Source organism: Anolis sagrei, chromosome 1 (genome assembly GCF_037176765.1).
Source record: "Anolis sagrei isolate rAnoSag1 chromosome 1, rAnoSag1.mat, whole genome shotgun sequence".
Taxonomy (NCBI): Eukaryota; Metazoa; Chordata; class Lepidosauria; order Squamata; family Dactyloidae; genus Anolis; species Anolis sagrei.
The window spans coordinates 33,787,038-33,804,806 of record NC_090021.1 but is presented as its reverse complement, the minus strand read 5'-3'; the positions used below and the strand labels follow the sequence as shown (position 1 = coordinate 33,804,806).

Genomic DNA, 17,769 nt, shown 5'->3' with positions numbered 1-17,769 from the left:
GTCGTCAGTTGTTATCCTGAGACACTGTTCATGCCGACTGATGTTTTCACTGAATACATTACAGACTGTTCTTATATATTCTTACATATTGGAAGATTTACTACTGGAAGACTCTAGCTCTTAAACAACAATACAATTGTGAAAACTCAATGGAAATAATGAAAATATTGCATTTTACTGTCAAAAACTGTCTTTGATCAAACAGCATACATACTACATACTGTGTATTTGCGCGTGTATGTAGCAGGACCTGAATTGATAGGTCTAAAAGGTTTACCTGAAGTGATATACTGTCCTAAAGGCACCAGATCCCATATGATCTTGGATGATAAACAGGACCAGCACTGATTAGTACTTGGATGGGAGACCATCACTGAATACCAATATGTTATAGGCTACATTTTAGAGGGACTAGCAAAACCACTTCAGCATCCTTAACTTAGGACCCCTATGAAATTAATAAGTTAACAAACAATTTGAACGGTCACACAAAAACAACTTTCGAATGCACGTATGAGTTCATTCAAAATTCTATGTTCTAAAAACATTATTTTCAACTCTAATTATTATAATAAAATATACAAGATTCTAGTGCATAGTATACAAAATTTCAAAATAATTTCAAACTGGGCTAGCTGTGAAGGAAATACTTTTTAGTAAAGCCATCAGATCCCAACATGAAGGGCTTCATGGTGACTATATTATGTGTTTGTGTGATTGTGGTTTCTATAAGAAACTTTTTGTGCTTCCATAAAAAAAACTTCATTTATCTTAAAAGAAACACACAGAGCTTATTTTTTTTTCCAAGTACAACTGCCACATCCTATTGGGGAGACTGGGAACTATAGTTCAAAAATAATTTCCCCAAGTTTTAAGCAAACCTAGAGAATAGGAGCTATTGTTTGAGTACAACTAAAGAGGGTTTTCTTCCCCAATAAGAGGTCCAAATGTTAAGAAAATTGTCAAACTTACATGTTTGCTGTCAGTGCAAAGTAGTGGCTCACAACTGAAATCAGGGTCTTCCATTTTGGGCTGTGGTCCTTCTTGTTCTTGAGGCAACGGCTCAGGATATTCCTTCTCATTTGTCAATGTAGAAGCTACCTGCAGGATCACATTATGAAGTTTCTGTTGCCACAGTTTGTTGTCTGATACAGCTTGCTTTTGGAGACCATCTACCTCCTGTCTCACAGACAGAAGCAGCTCTTGGATCTTTTGAATCTCCTTGTCTTCCACGTTTCTATGAGACTGAAATGATTCTTCAAGCATCTTGAAAGACTTCTCAAGAGGCTCACAGAGCAAGTGTTTTATTTTATTTTTTAGATTAGGGCTGTTGGTAAAGAGATGCTCTTGCCCATCAAGAGAGGTCCATCTATCATTGTTGCAGAGCTCTGGCAGAGAATGGCAGTGCTGGTCAGCTGCCCCTTCTAGATCAGCTTGTTTTTTATTATGTAGCCCAGCTTTTTTGCTTGGTGTGGACAGAACACTATCAAAACTGGACTCCATAGGAGTAACATTTGTAGAACAGGAGATTGCATCATAGTATGGAAACTCCATGCAAAATCTTTCATCTGACTGACACTCTTCATTCACTGGGCTTGGGGTCATCTCAACTGCAAATGAAACCATATCAACTTGATAAAGACTTGTTGACAGTGCAATATTCTTTTCTGTCAGCATTTCAATATAGCTTTGTAGTTCTGATATTTTGGAAGTCAGATTCCAACTCTGCCCCTGATACAAATTGTTCAAAGAGAGCATTTTTTCCTTGACGTGATCAAAATCTGCTTTAATTTCTTCGTTGGATAGTTTCAACCCTTCACAGTCAATTCCATCACAACATCTTGGAAAGATTATGTGCTCCATATCAGATTGTGCTGCTTTTTCATCTATTAATGCATCAGAGAAAGTGGCTCCCCCTTCAACCTTATTAATTTTGTCCATGAGGTTTTGTGCCATAGTATCTGAGTTCATGATGCATTCCAATTGTAGATCTTTCAGCTGTGACTTTTCTATCTGGACGCATTCACATATTTTCTCCAAATCATTTAGCTTGTTCATTGTCATGTGTAAGCAAGATACTAATCGGATATGATCATTTTGCCCAGAGATCAAATTGTGAGGAACTGATGAACAGCTGGCATCTATCTCTTGGTTTAAGCTGACCTTGGTATCAGCATCAAAATGTATTGGTGACTTATTATTCCCATCTACCTCTGATGTTTCTGAAGTCTGATTTTCTAATTTTTTAAAAGCTTTCAGTTCTTGTCTCAAGCTTTCTTTTTCTGTTTCATTTTCTTCCAGTTTCATTTCCATAGTTCTTAAAACTGTCTCCAATTGGTTTACTTGCACAATGTAGTTTTCTACAGCAACTTCATTATCATCAAAATCCATTTGAAGCATCTCCAGTTTAACTTGACATCTATGCAATTCATCCTCCTTTTCTTTCATTGATACTTTGAGTTGTTCCAAAGCCAAGTCACTTGTTGCATGCTCACTTCTTATTTTCACATTTTCAATCTGTTCCTCTTTCTCTTGCAGCAATATACTGTCGGAATATTGTATTTTATTTAGTGCTGCCCCCTTCTGTCTTAAAATCTCATCTACTTCAGGCACTAGCTGATTTTTTTCAAGTTGCCAAAGCAAGGCATTATTTTTCTTGTCCAAAGACATAAGCTTTATCTCCAGTTCCTCACATTTGCTTGTAAGTTGTTTCTCTTGGATTTCAGATTTGGCTTCCTTCACTTCAAGATGGTAAGTTTCTTCCCTTAAAACACATTCTAGGTTCTCAATCTTTGCTTCGAGCGATATACATTTTCTTTCCAAATTCTCTTTGGCTACTGACAGCAAAGAGGTCTTCTCCCTATTCTTTTCTGACAGCTCCAAGAGGTTTTCCTCCCTTTCACTCAAATTATTGGAGACTGACAGTTTTCTTTGCATAACAGCCAGATTTTTTGGTTCTAAACTATTGATCGTACTTTCAAAGATGGCATTCTCCTCTGTAGGTTGTTCATTTTCCTTCTCATTTAAGGATAATGTCACAGTCAGATCAAGTTCCTTTTGGCTTATTGTTGGAGAGAGAACTTTCAGATGTTGTTTTGGATCCTCATACAATATCGCCTTCTTTTTAAAATCCTGAATGACTGCTTCTTGCCTATCTGATTCTTTTATCAACATTTGCAATTTCTCATCTCTTTCCTTAAGAGATGCCAATGCTTTAGTAAGCAAATCTTGTTTGTTAGATAGAGCTGTTTGTAGCTTATTAATTTCCTCTACAAAATCTGTATGTTTTTGCTCAGCTTCTACCAATTTTCTGTGCATTTCATCTCTGGCTTGTGACAGTTCCTCTGATTGTTTTTGGAAGTTTATGTCTAACTGTGCATATGAAGCGAGCGATGCTTCAAGAGATGCAATACGCTTGTCCTTTTCTAACTCCTCACTTCTGCATGTCTCTAGCTCTTCTTGTAGGGCATCTAAGTGCTTAACGAACCCAGCTAATTTCAGTGAACTGTTTTCTCTCTCTTTCATATGTTTTGCTTCAGATGTTGCATTTTTTTCCTGAAGATCAGCGTTGGTTTTTCGTTGTGCCTCTAGCTGTCTTGTTCGGTCTTCCACCACACATTTGAGATTTTTCACCTCCAGACTGAGGCTCTCCTTTTCATCTTCAAGAGCTCTTAGCCTCTCCTGACTTCTAAGCTGTTCAGTCTTTAGAGCACTTTCCAGGCTGGAAATTTTGCGCTGCAATCCTCCTTTTTCTAAATCAAGCTCATTCAAGAGTTGTTCATTTTCTTTTTTCTGTCGAGAAAGAATCTCAACCTCTTTTTTAAGTCCTTCACACTCTGCATAAACTTTTTGCAACATTTCTAGTTCTGACACCTTCACACTAAGCTCTTCAACTGCATTTTCTTTATGTTTCAAGAGCTGTTGGAGAGAATCTCGTTGATTTTCCAAGTCTGAAATTGCAAGTTTCATATTCTCTAAAGTGACTGGATTATATTGCTTATTCAGTTTCTCTTCCAGTAACTTTAACTCATTTTCCAAAGAGCAATTTTTATCTGTGAATAGAAAGATTAGGGAGAATAGTTATAAAGTATTATATTAATAAAAAATAGATTTACGTTTAAATAGCTTCGTTCCTCCAAAGAGCTCAATCAAGTTACCAAGTGAATTTCATGATTGTGAGGAGGTTTGAATCTGTGCTTTTTTGGTCACAGACGAGCACTTGACCATAATACCTCAAAAATATAGGACCTCTTCACTAAATCAGATGGTTCAGATCTTGCTCGGTCACCCTCCAGAGAAGAAGAGCCACCAAAGAGAAATGTTCAGGAGTAATAATTGTGGCAAACCCTCTTCACAGCATTCCTCATAAACCAGATCTTCCTGCACTTAATTTATATATCACCTCTTTGGCTTCCAAGATGACTAGGCTTACATTGGTACATCCCAATTATATATCAGAATTTCTGTGCCAATACATAGTCCTCCAAAAAAGCAGGGATGTTGACCATGATAAAATCCTATTGCAAGCTCAGCTGCTATTTTTCTTGAGTCATTTGTCCAGCTAATAATAATAATAATAATAATAATATAGTTTATTTATATTCCACTCTCTCTCTGAGGGTAGATAACAGAACACATATATGGCAAACATTAAATGCTATTATACAATTAACAAGGACAGACGATACATAAACAGAGGTAAAGGCGTTTCCATCTTTTTCCATTTCTGGCATCTGGAGGCTGTGCTCAACTCCAGCCATCGGGGCTGGAGTGCTGTCGCTACATATTCCATGCAAAGGAGCTTTGTTGTCCACAGACATCCTCTCGATTGAGTCTCCGAGGAAATGTCCTTATGGGTGCCTTTTCATACCTCCCCATTTAAAGCGGTACCTATTTATCTACTCACATTGCTGTTTTCAATCTGCTAGATGATCAGAAGCTGGGGTTGATGGCAGGAGCTTACCCCGACCCAGGTTTGAACTGCCAACCTTTTGATCGGCAGGATTTTCTCCAGCTTAGTGGTTTAACTCACTGTGCTAAGCCTGGCTCCTGGAACCAGAATTTGTGAGCCGTGAAGAGAGGTAAGTGAAGAGCCAGTAACTGTCCTCAAGGATAAGAAATAAACTGTGCCAAACAGTCCAGGGTCAAGAAAATTAAATCACGAGTCAGAATTCCAAAGAGTAATACAGGCGCACTATACAGTCCAGGGTTTGTAATACTATCAGAAACATCTTCACAAACTGAGCAATTAAAAAGGAAGACCAAAGTTGTTCTCAGTGAGGTAGCTAATGTTTGTAAAAGGTCATTTATAGGAGGCAAATTTGAGAGAAAGAGGGATTGGCTTGTTATCAGGTGACTATTAGACCTCTATAAATAATTCTGCTGCTGTTGCTTCCAATGAAGAAGAGGTTTTGAGAGCGGGGGGCATGACACCAACCAGAAGGTGCAAAAGCCATTATGCTAACTTTCAAATCATTATGCTAGCAGATCTGTGATTCTTTCCTCTCTCGTTATTTTATTAAAACCATCACTGCCTGATGAGAGGACAGTGAGCTTTGAAAGCAAGCATGACTTTTGCCTTTCTTTGATCTATAAAGATTTCAATACAATGTGTACTTTTGAAAGGTACTCCCAAATATCCTATGACACACAATCCAAACTAGAGTTTGCTCAGCATGCGCTATACATTTTGAACTTTAGAATGGTTTGGAATGGCTATTAAACATGATTAAATTAATCAATTGAGGACTCACTTTTCATGACTTCAGAAACATGTTGACTCTCCTGCAGAAGCTGTTTGGCTATACAAAGCTCATCTTTTAGCTGGCGAATTTCTTGCAGTTGCTGAGCTGCCTGGCTGCTGATAAGGCTGTTTTGCTTCTTTACTTCCTATGACACAAACATTTGACAACAAACAGTGAGAGAAATGTTATGGAAGCCATTTCTATGTATTCTGATTCATAGGATCAGTTCATATGTTTTAAATGTGTTCAAATTGACTGACATATGGCAGCCTCCTGTGAGGTTTTCTCAGTAAGAGTCATACAGAGCTGAAGTAATATGTGCAAAGTTATTGAGTGGGTTTCCAAAATCCTAACCTTCTTGAGTCTTAGTCTAGAACTCAAACCCGCTATATCATATGAACATTTCTTTATTCATATACAGTAGGCTCTCTATTTTGTGAGGGTTCGGAGTGCAGGACCCCTGCGAAAGTGTAAAAGACACAAACAGGAAAAAACACACACATTTTTTTTCAAAGTCAGAGAAATTCTCCAACATGACTCCATCGGACATTGACAGTATAATTGTGTTGGAGGACCTAGTGATTCCTAGAGAGAACATATTAGTCAGATTCACAAAAGTCGTATCACTGCGCCCTTATGCAAGATTTTCTTTGTTTACTTGGCATACACTTTGCCAGAATGGTCGTTGACCTCTGAAGAAAATAACTTGTTTCCCAATGCTTAGTCTCATTCTTGGTGTGTTACACCTTTGAAGCTGCTCAAGACATACAGGCAGTATATCCTAGTTCATCAGGTTATGTGTGTCAGACCTCTTTCCCTGACGTCAAACTCCAAGTACCTTATGAATTCACATTTATTGTTCTGAACTTTCTTTTCGTGTCAGGAGCAACTTGAGAAACTGCAAGTCACTTCTGGTGTGAGAGAATTGACAGGCTCCAAGGACATTGCCCAGGGGACACCCGGATGTTTTACCATCCTGTGGGAGGCTTCTCTCATGTCCCCACATGGGAAGCTGGAGCAGACAGATGGGAGCTCATCTGTGCTCTTCCCGGATTTGAACCTCCAACCTGGATGTTCAGTCCTGCTGGCACTAGGGTTTATGTATGATGTTACATAATTCTACACTATTCTAACCGATCTCAGTCTGTCTTTTATATTGTTAAATGGTCTAATACGTGTTTAGCCTTCAATAATCATTTTTTACTTCTATTCTTTGGCATTAGTCCATTTGGCTTTATTGCATCCTGCCCTTAAGATCTTTCGATAATGACAATGTAGTATAGTGGTTTGAGCACTGGACTATGACTGCAGAACAGGATTTGCCACAGCGTGACATTGGGCAAGTCACATTCTCTCAGCCTTAGAAGAAGGCAACAGCAAACCCACTCTGAACAAGTCTTACCAAGAAAACATGGATGCCTTTGTTTGGCCTTACATACCAAGAACAGAGCTTGAAAAAGCTGCTTTTTGGTCATGCTTGTTGGGACATGGTAGGAGATGTAGTTCAAAAATGTAACTTTCCCAACACTCTGACCAAGAGAATGGCAGTAGGACAGTGGTTTCTGAACAGCTACTAGTCAACATATACTAATTTAGTAAATCTCTGGCCTGTTATAAATTACGCTATGACAAGGCTTTTGCAAGGCAAAAATACTAGAAAACCACAACCATGTACAATTCTTTTTGAGCTTAGTGAGAAAGAAAAACCAAAACCACAGCCAAGGGTCCCCCAGTAAAAAAAAAATCATTGAGACAGGGTTAGAATTTAGGGAGATTTGGGGGCCAGGCCTTTCACACAAATAGCTGGTATCTTGGGGATAAGTAAGCCAAAGATTGGCATCCTCTTTCACAGCACATACTGGAAGCATGAGTGTCTGGCATCTAATTTTATTTTATTTAAACCAGCAGGGGATTTGAAAGAGTTCAGGGCTCCCTTCATTGAACTTCAAAGCTTCTTTTTGTTGAAATCTGGCCTTCTCGCCACAATTCTATGACAGCAACGAAAAATGAAAGAGTTGTTCCTAAAGAAAATGGCACGCAGAGGCCCACACCGCCCACTCTTGAACCGCTAAGATAACAGATGGCATTGGCAGGGCTTCGTTGGTCTCGAGCCCTCAATTATCCATCTAGTTACTCCTAGCAGATGGGCACCGGTGCACCAAAGCCAAATTTAAGAGAAGGGACAACCAGGATGGGAAGCATAAGCTGGAAATTTGCTGGCAAAGCTGGTTTGCATTTCCAGCTATTCAAGCAGATCAGCCCAAAAGGAAGATTAAACTTGTTGTTGCTTCGGTTCATTGTCATCCTATCCTCCTCCACTCCTACAATGCCATCCTTTAAGCTTCAATGAAAGAGGGAGGAAAAAGAGGTAGGCTACTGTGCCAATATTCCTTGCAAGTGCCCAAATTGAAACGCTCAAGGTTCTCTGGCAATTTCTGATGTTCACCCATATAATGAGTATCCTACAGTTTAAAGACTTCTTAACACAGTTTTCAGCTCAAGCATAAGGGCCATTAGCCAAGCATTTTAGAAACTCTCCTATGATATGATCAAGGTCAAGTGGTTTCAAGAGGATGGAGTGTGCAGTGGGGTTCGCAGCCTCTATGATTATAATTACAGACCTCTTGGATAAAAATTGGATCAATAAGCTCCTGAAACACTTCTGCATCAAAGCCAAGGGGCAGTCCTTCACTGCTCCGCTTGTTTACTGGGAAGCAATGAGGTAATTCTCATCTAGGCTACTGTAAAGAGGGCTAAGGAACGAGGGCTCCCTTATTGCATGTGTGACAGGGATATGGTAGGTTTGCTGCCACCACCTCAATCAGTTTGAGGAATTAACTGGTTGTAGTACTTGAGGTAATATGTCCCTATACACCGGTTCTTCTGTTTTGACTCCCTTTCTTTTTCAAGCTGCAGAGATGTAGAGGCTGGCTGGAACTAGCTTTATAGGACAAAACAAGGCTGAGGCAGATTAAAAGTAAACTAAAGAACAGGTTTATTGAAATATTCGAAACAAACAACTCATTACTGAGAGGTACATATGCTTAGTTGGTTACTGAGGCACAGACTTATGAAAACAAAGGGTTTCTATAGAAGGAGTAACTTCTCTTTAACGTGAGTTACTTTTCTCACACTATCCCTATAACAAGTAACAGTGTGTTTCTTAGACCAGCTGCCCTGGCTGCCTGCAAGAGTAACTAGGTTCCTTCTAGCCTACTCTGCACTGTAGGGAAATAAACCCACTTGTATTCTCTCTTAATACAAGTCAGCAAGTCTTCCCTTTGACTACCCAAGCCAAAGTACACTGGAGCACTTGCCCTCTATTATTCCCTATCAGTCTACTTTCTAAACCCACTCAGAAACTCACTTCTCCCTGCCTGAAAATCCTAATCCTATCTCTTTCAGATATCAACCATCTCTCTCTAAGATCAAATCATTTTCTCTTCTCTGACAGAAAGTACAGCCTTTTACCCACTCCTTCAACTCCTCCCCTAGGGGTCTGAGCCTATCAGGAGTTAGCTGACTCCTCCCCTTGCCTCTGCCTTACCAACATGTCAGCTATCCTGATTTGCCTTCTCAACATGGAGGCCCGCTCACTGACTCCCATGCTGTGGCCTACGAAGCAAAGGTATGAGTTCACTACAGCTACTCTCTCAGAATACTTGTTTTACCCAGAGCTTAGGAAAGTTACTACAAGTCCCAGAATGCTCCAGCCAAGTTTTGGAACTGATATCGTGTAGAAGTCCTTTTCATAGTTCAGGAATAATGATGATGCTAATGGCCTCATGAATATCTACTCAAAACTAAGTTGATTTTAGTATTGCTGTCATTTAGATATTTATAAATATTGTGGAACTTCTACAGCAGGGGTCCTCAAACTAAGGCCCGGGGGCCGGATACGGCCCTCCAAGCTCATTTACCCGGCCCTCGTTCAGGGTCAACCTAAGTCTGAAACGATTTGAAGGCACACAACAACAACAATAATCCTATCTCATCAGCCAAAAGCAGGCCCAGACTTCCCATTGAAATACTAATAAGTTTATATTTGTAAAAAATGTTATTCATTTTAATTATTGTATTGTTTTAAGTTGGTTTTTTTTTTCCATTACAAATAAGATATGTACAGTGTGCATAGGAATTCATTCATGTTTTTTTTTTTCAAATTATAATCCGACCCTCCAACAGCTTGAGGGATTGTGACCTGGCCCTCTATTTAAAAGGTTTGTGGACCCCTGTTCTACAGTGTGTGGGCTTTCCTAAACTCTGATTTCATCTAGAGATGACATAAATAAACTAATCATTCTTTTGAGACAACAGATGCAAGTACGGGTTGAGCATCGCTTATTCAAAATTCCAAAATATGATATACTCCAAAATCCAAAATTGTTCACATGGATGGATGAGATCGTGACACCTCTGCTTTGTGCACAGTTCAATGTACACAAGCTTAGTTTCATGCACCAAAATATTGTGAATAAAATTACCTTCAGACTAGGAATATAAGGTGCACATGAAACATAATTGAATTTCCTGTTTAAACTTGGATCCCACCTCTAAGATACAGAAAATATATACAAATACAGATATTCCAAAATGCAAAAAAATAAATAAATAAAATTGAGGTCCAAAACATTTCCGATCCAAGCATTTCAGATAAAGGATACTCAATCTGCAATTCTAAAGCAGACTTTTCTAACCTGGCACACTACTTTTGGTACCTGGACTATAGCTCACAACAATATCCAGCAATAGCTATGTTGGCTAGGAAACTATAGTCCAACATATTCGCTGAGAACTAGGTTAGGAAAAGCTGCTTAAGATTATACCATCTGCTGTTGTGTGCCATTCAAGACAGGACCTACAAATCTAATGAACAACAATAGCATCCTTTTCTTCTTCAGCTTAAGTAGCCAAGAACTGGCCAAACACCTTCATATCTGGAATTTGGAACACTGCATCACCTACAACAGACTGTATGTGCTCCTTTTTTTTTTTAGCATTTTATAGTGAAGAATGTTGATTGCTATTTCTGAAGGCCGCTAATACTGGTGGTTTTTACTCTAAATATTCCATAACATCTTTCAACACCCTTTCTTTCAAAACAAGGAAGAACCGAACAGTCAAAACAGGAATCAAATTTTAGCTGTGATATTTGGGTAATGCCAGTATAAAATAGAGGGGAAATTGTGATCTTTTGTTTATCTCACTTTTTTTGTAAAATGGAACTGCTCATTCGTTCTACACTTGGAAAAATAGACCCAGCTGCTATCAATTCACATAACCATTGTTCCTGACAGCTTTTCAGACTGCTTCCTACATGTTGTTCAAAAGGCATTTATATGTTCAATGTATTGTCGAAGGTTTTCATGGCTGGAATCACTAGGTTCTTGTGGGTTTTTTCGGGCTATAGGGCCATGTTCTAGAGGCATTTCTCCTGACGTTTCGCCTATAGCCCTATAGCCCGAAAAAACCCACAAGAACCTACATTGATATGTTGTTTAACAAACTCCTATTACATATAGCAGAAGTTTGTTTTTGCCCTCTCTGGCTTTACAATAGGGGTGGATACGTTTGCTGAGTCTAGGGTCTAATTCTGCCCTACCACAATCTGCTGCAGGAAAAAAAATCCTTTAAATCCTGTGTGGGACTTTTGGAAGCTACAAAATCTGGTTGACAGTCACGTGTTGCCTCATTTTGCTCCATCTATGTTTTAACTAATAGACCTGTATAGAATCATCAGTTTGGAAGAGACCACAAGGGCCATTCAGTTCAGTTCAAGCCCATTCTGCCATGCAAGAAAATACAATCAAAAACAATATAGAGAAGACAACTCCACCACGCTACATATTGAATGTAGATCTTGGCTAGAAGCCACTTTGACTGTTTTTTACTAGTGACTTGAAGAATTGTTTAAAAGCAATGTTTTTGGAAGTCCCTGAACAGACACAGAAGTGGAGTGGGCAGATCAAAAGACAATCTGGCAAAATGGCACTACCTAAAAGAATCCTCCACCTTGTGTGACTGTGGAGCAGAAGAAACAACTCTGCATCCATGTGCTTGTCCATCATGTCCTCCCTCATGTACTGAGAAAAAATTGTTTAAAGCTACAGACAGTGCAGTCACTGTTGCCTGTTTTTGGTCAAAAAAATATTTGACCACTTGTGCTCCTTCTATTTTTATCACTTTTATACTTATTTATGCAATGCTTTTGATTCAAAATAAATAAAAACTTGAAGAACTGTATGACCATAAAGTATCTTAGTCCCTAAATACACCTATATTACATCAGAGTACAGACAGTTGGTGAAGATGTCAGATACATCACACTAGTAACTGTTGTGTAACTACATATATAATTTATTTCTATAATTTTACTTACATCACACATATTCTTTAGCTCATTTTCCTTCAACTGCATTGTCTGCCTAGTCCGCTCTGCTTGATTCAATTTTTGAGTCAATTCATTGGTCTTGTTTTCAAATTCTTCTTTTGCTGAGAGGATCTATCAAGGAAAATATAGTTTTATTTTAATACATGGCCTGCACAACATAAAAAGATAGAAAAATAGTACTGTTGTAGATAGGACTGCTGTAGATCGGAATTCATACGACAGGCCAACGTTACTTTTTAAAATAAAAAGGAAAAAAATTCCAAACATCTAGAAACACAAACATCTACTAGCATTAAGGTTATTTACTACCCGAACTAGTGCTAAGAACAGCCATATATGAAATACACTACTAAAGAAAGCTCTAGATCAAAACGGCAACCATCTTGAGTTCCACTGTTGGAAAAATGATGGAAAATAAATAACGTGAATGATTGTGTACAGTGTAGGTATTCCCTTCCTCAATTCAAAGGTCCAGAAATCAAGATTTAGAAAATAGACACATGTTAAGGAAGTAAAATGTTAGTACAGACAGTCCCCAAGTTACAAATAAGATACTATATATACTCGAGTATAAGCCTAGTTTTTCAGCCTTTGTTTAAGCTGAAAAAGCCCCCCTCGGCTTCTACTTGGGTAAGGGTCCTGCAGGAAGGTGTGGGGCTGAAAGAAGGGCTTCTTTCAGTTTCATGCCTTCTTGCCAGGACTCTCACCTCTTTGCCCAGCAACCCAGCTCTCCTTTCCTTCCTCCTCTCTCATGCAGCACACACCTCTCTCCTCCTCTCCCGGTGCCAGTCTTTCCCACTTTTCCTTATTCATATACACACAGCATTTCCCCTAAAACATACAGTTAAAATAAACTATGGTGATTATTGGAAGGATACGTAAGAACATTTACATTACTTATGCCTCAATTAATGTAATTTTATTGGTATCTATTTTTATTTATTTCTCACCCGCGGCTTATACTCGAGCCAATATGTTTTCCCAGTATTTTGTGGTAAAATTAGGTGCCTTAGCTTATATTCAGGTCGGCTTATACTCAAGTATATACAGTAGGTTTCATAGGTTCATTCTTAAGTTGAATTAATTTGTAAGTTGGAACAGGTCCAGCAAAAGGTGCACTTTTTGTTATTTGTCCAAAAACGTGCACACTACAATTCCCGTGTGATTAGAATCTCCTTTTTTTTAAAAAAAAACGCCAAAGCTTCCAAGCAATAGAAAGGGAAACCACAGAAATAGATAACCCTTTCCTCAAGGAGACTCTGTCGTTTATCCTGCTCCAGCTTCCTTTGGTTGCGCTATTCTGTGGAATGAATGCAGTTTGACACCACTTTAACGGCACTGATTCATACCTATGGGATTTTGGAAGCTGTAGTTTTACAAGGTCTTTAGCCTTCTCTGCCAAAGAATGCTGCTGCCTCACCAAACTACAAATCCCAACATTGCATAGGATTTAGCCAGGACAATTAAAATGTCAGACATGAAGGGATGGAGAGATAGATAGAAAACGTGGTTTGGAAAGATCGATTGGAGGAAAGAGGGTTTGGAGATATCAATAGGAAGAAAAGGGAAAAGGGGTCTTAAGAGATTCATAGGAAGAAAATAAAAAAGGGTTTGGAGAGATATCGATAGGAAGAAAAGGGAAAGCAGGGGGTGGGTGGAGAGATACAAACATGCTTTGGCTTGGTGCTAAGATTTCATGACAGGGAGGGTGGGGAGAGGCATGTTCATAACTATAAATTGTTCATAATTCATATATTTATAACTTAGGGACTGCCTTTGGATACTCTACTCCTTAATTTATAATTTCATATTTACTTTGAAATTCATGAGACATTACATGTACTGCCTTTGTTGACTAACATTTTTCCCATACAGTCATTCAACAAGGCATCAAAATAATCTTTCAGTGATCTATATTGAACACAATCTTGCAAAAGCAACTACAGCACAGTAGAAAATAAAAAGTAAGCCCATTGCATATATTTATTATTCAAACTTATACATTTTAACCACTGGTGACTCCATATCACAAGGACATGAATCCTCTCCAGGCTTTTCTCTCAAATGAAATAGGTATCCAAAGTGCTGAAAACATTTGAGGGTGTTACCTGGGTGGCTTGAACTACTCTGACCAATCTCACTCTTGTTTTTTTAAAAAAATTACACTTTTCTTTACACATCGCATTATAATAGTATATGCAATTGTTTCCCCAATTTTAACATGTGATTTATTGTGCAGTTTATTTATATCCATGGGTATGTGGCACCACCCTTGATATTGAAATTAACCATGAAGTTTGTACATGTTTTATCAATCTCTGCAGCCAGCTGCACAATGTAGCACACTGGAAAACATTCAGTTGCATTCTGTTGCAACATGCTCTGAATTTCAGCCTTGCTGGTTTCTATATATGTTTGAATGTTCCATATGAGATACTTACTTTCTCCAGTTTGGCTTTAAGAACATTGTAGCTATCCTTGGCTTGATGCAATTCCCCTTGTAGACTGGCTCTGACCTGACCGAGCTGGAGAGTGAATTCCTAGAATAGTGACGGAGAAAATAAAATACTCATAAACAAGAAATATGATAAGTTCCCAAAAAATCCTAGCCTGATTCCAGGATTGATGTTGTGTGTTTTTAACTATGAAACTTTTTAGTTACTATGCTTGATGTTGCTGATAGGTGTGTATATATGTGTGTGTGTGTTTGTGTGTATGTGTATGTATATGCAGGCCTGTAGCGAGGGGGTGGTTTTAGGGGTTCAACCCCCCCCCCTGAAATGTTTCAGATTTATTTAAAAAACCTGGTTTACTCATGAATTTTAACTGGTTAACCAAATCCCCATTCTAAGTCTATAAGATGCAAAAAATTAAGAGTCCCTCCAGAACTGTAAGCAAGCACTAACTCAAGCAAATATTGACAATTCACACTGTCATTACTTGCAGCAATAGCCGATGTAGTGAAGCAACCAAGTTGGGGATGTGTGTGTTGAATGCTCTCATTAAGGAGGCCAGACTTGGTGGAGGTGGTTGACAGGGGCAGGGCTGCAGGCTATTGAAGGCTGCTCTGCCCCCTGCTGTGCTCTTTGCTTCAGCGTGAGCTAGGAGGCAGGTTTCAACCCCCCCCCCCCGAAATTTTCAACCCTCCCCGAAATTTTCAACCCCCCCTCCCTGAAATTGTCAACCCTCCCCGAAATTTTTTTCTGGCTACGGCCCTGTGTATATGAATGAATGGTTTATTGTACTAGCCATAAGCCATGATATAAAATATACAACCTTTAAAAGTACAATAAGCAGTTTCAAATATAAATATTAAGACTTATTCCATATACAGGCTCTTTAAAATTATAGTAACAGTGACACTATAACCATAACAAATGTTTGATTTGTATCACCCCAAACTATCTCCATTTCAATTTCTAGCTTCTGCTATGGACTTTACTAATTTCGCTCGGATTTTTTTGGCTGCGACTGCAAATGTTTAATGTTGTGTTTTTTAATAATCTGCTAACAAGTCACAGATCACTGCTGACTGTTGCCATGCTGCCCTTTCTTTCAAAAGGCTCCCAGAAGATTGTTTCGGGGGTCATTATACAAAGGGCAATGTAACAGATAATGTATTAAATCTTCTCTTTCTCCAGACCCACAAATACAAAATCATTGGGCATGAGGGATACCTCTATATCTTCCCTCTAACCATCCTGATGACATTGTTTGGAAGCTCAGGGCTGTAAATGCTTTTCTAAGGACTACAGACATTAAGTCTTGAAGTATATGTGTGTGTGTATCTTACAATATACTGAACAATGCCTGTGACCCAAGAACTGTAAAACCAATTATATCAACTCTGTGGAGCTCTCACAATTGACATCTCGATTAGCTTTCCCTCCATGACAAACAGCCAATTGCTTTAGAAATAGTGGAGTTTCAAAAGCAGCTTGTGATATGGCATGGAGGTAAGCTGTTCAAAGAAACAAACAAAATAGCAAAAATTATACTGGGTTAATATGCCATGTGTGAGCTTAAATAGGTCTTTTTATGCAAACCTATGTAGGCATTTGGAACGGAAAATTAGGGCAAGAGAGAAATGGGGCCCTGACCACTACAGCCTTTGGGGCGGCCTACCACCATGGTCCCGGCAAGAAGAGGAACCAGTCTACATACTACTTCTGGCTTTTCACCCTCTTTCTGCATCTGTGAAGAAATGGAATCACGGTGCCCACAACATCACTTCTCCTGTGGGTCGGGTTCCTCCTCTTCTTCTTTGTGCTGTGTTCATGTTCTGCCTAACAAACATGAACTTTTCCTTGAGTGAAAGAAATATTCCTAGCACACAGGAAGAGAAGCTGGATCTGCAGGGTAAATGAAGTGGTTTGCAGGGCTAGCTGTTCCTCTTCCTGGCTTCCATGTCTGTTCTGTCTGGATAAAGGAAGCGACGGTGCCAGGCAAAACAGGAACATGAAGCATGTGCACTTTCTGAATACCCCCCATGCAGTCCTAAACTCACCTCTTGAGAACAGGGCAACTGTACTCACACAGCACCCAGAACATTGGGAGGTGGGGCAAAGCTTGCAAACAATCAAAATTGTGGTGTGAATCCTGTGGAACTGGAAACAGAGTGCAACTGTAACTAATGCTAACCTGTAGCCTTAAAATGACTGAGGACTGGGGCTTTAAAGTTTCCCATTGTAGCCAATTGGTCGAATCTTTGCCAAATGAATATGTCAACGTATTGTCAAAGGCTTTCATGGCTGGAATCACTGGCTGGGTTGTTGTAGGTTTATCGAGCTGTATGGCCATGTTCTAGAAGCATTCCCTCCTGATGTTTTACCTGCATCTATGGCAGGCATCCTCAGAGGTTGTGAGGTCTGTTGGAAACTAGGAAATTTAGGTTTATGTATCTGTGGAATGTCCAGGGTGGGAGAAAGAACTCTTGTCTGTTGGAGCTAGGTGTGAATGTTTCAACTGGCCACATTAATTAGCATTTGATGGCCTGGCAGTTTTCTGTGTTCTCAAATAATATGCTGTGTCCAGGTTGGTTCATCAGGTACTCTGCTATGGCTGACTTCTCTGGTTGAAGTAGTCTTTGAGAACACAGAAATGCTGGACCACTCTAACAACCACCATGCCAGACTTCATAGAGAAGCCATTGAAATCCATAAGCATGTGGACAATTTCAACAGAAAGGAGGAAACCATGAAAATGAACAAAATCTGACTACCAATATTAAATAAGTCTAAAATTATAACAGTAAAACAACACTCAAACACAGGGGAACTCCAGAGAGGAAACAATCAGGGACAGCCAATCACCTCTCAATAAAAGTTTTCCCCAGGCAGTAATAAGCCACACCTAAAAACTGCCAGGCCATCAAATGCTAATCAAAGTGGCCAATTGAAACATTCACACCTAGCTCTGACAGACAAGAGTTCTTTCTCCCAACCTGGACATTCCACAAATATATAAACCCAAATTTCCTAGTTTCCAACAGAACTCACAACCTCTGAGGGTGCCTGCTATAGATGCAGGCAAAACGTCAGGAGAGAATGCTTCTAGAACAGGCCATACAGCCTGAAAAACCTACAACAACCCAGAAAATGTCAACATTCCTCCCATAAACAGAATGAGGGGTTA

At 39.2% G+C, this 17,769-nt stretch overlaps 1 protein-coding gene across 1 annotated transcript in view; it reads right to left on the bottom strand.

Moving 5' to 3' along the window:
• CENPF (centromere protein F) overlaps window positions 1-17,769 on the bottom strand; it is a 44,648-nt gene that overhangs the window by 11,153 nt on the left and 15,726 nt on the right. The window contains exons 9-12 of the mRNA XM_067463744.1: window positions 14,577-14,675; window positions 12,124-12,246; window positions 5,754-5,889; window positions 973-4,052 (exon numbers count right to left, since the gene is read on the bottom strand). Coding sequence (XP_067319845.1) covers window positions 973-4,052; window positions 5,754-5,889; window positions 12,124-12,246; window positions 14,577-14,675 — 3,438 coding nt within the window. The remainder of the gene's footprint in view (window positions 1-972; window positions 4,053-5,753; window positions 5,890-12,123; window positions 12,247-14,576; window positions 14,676-17,769) is intronic.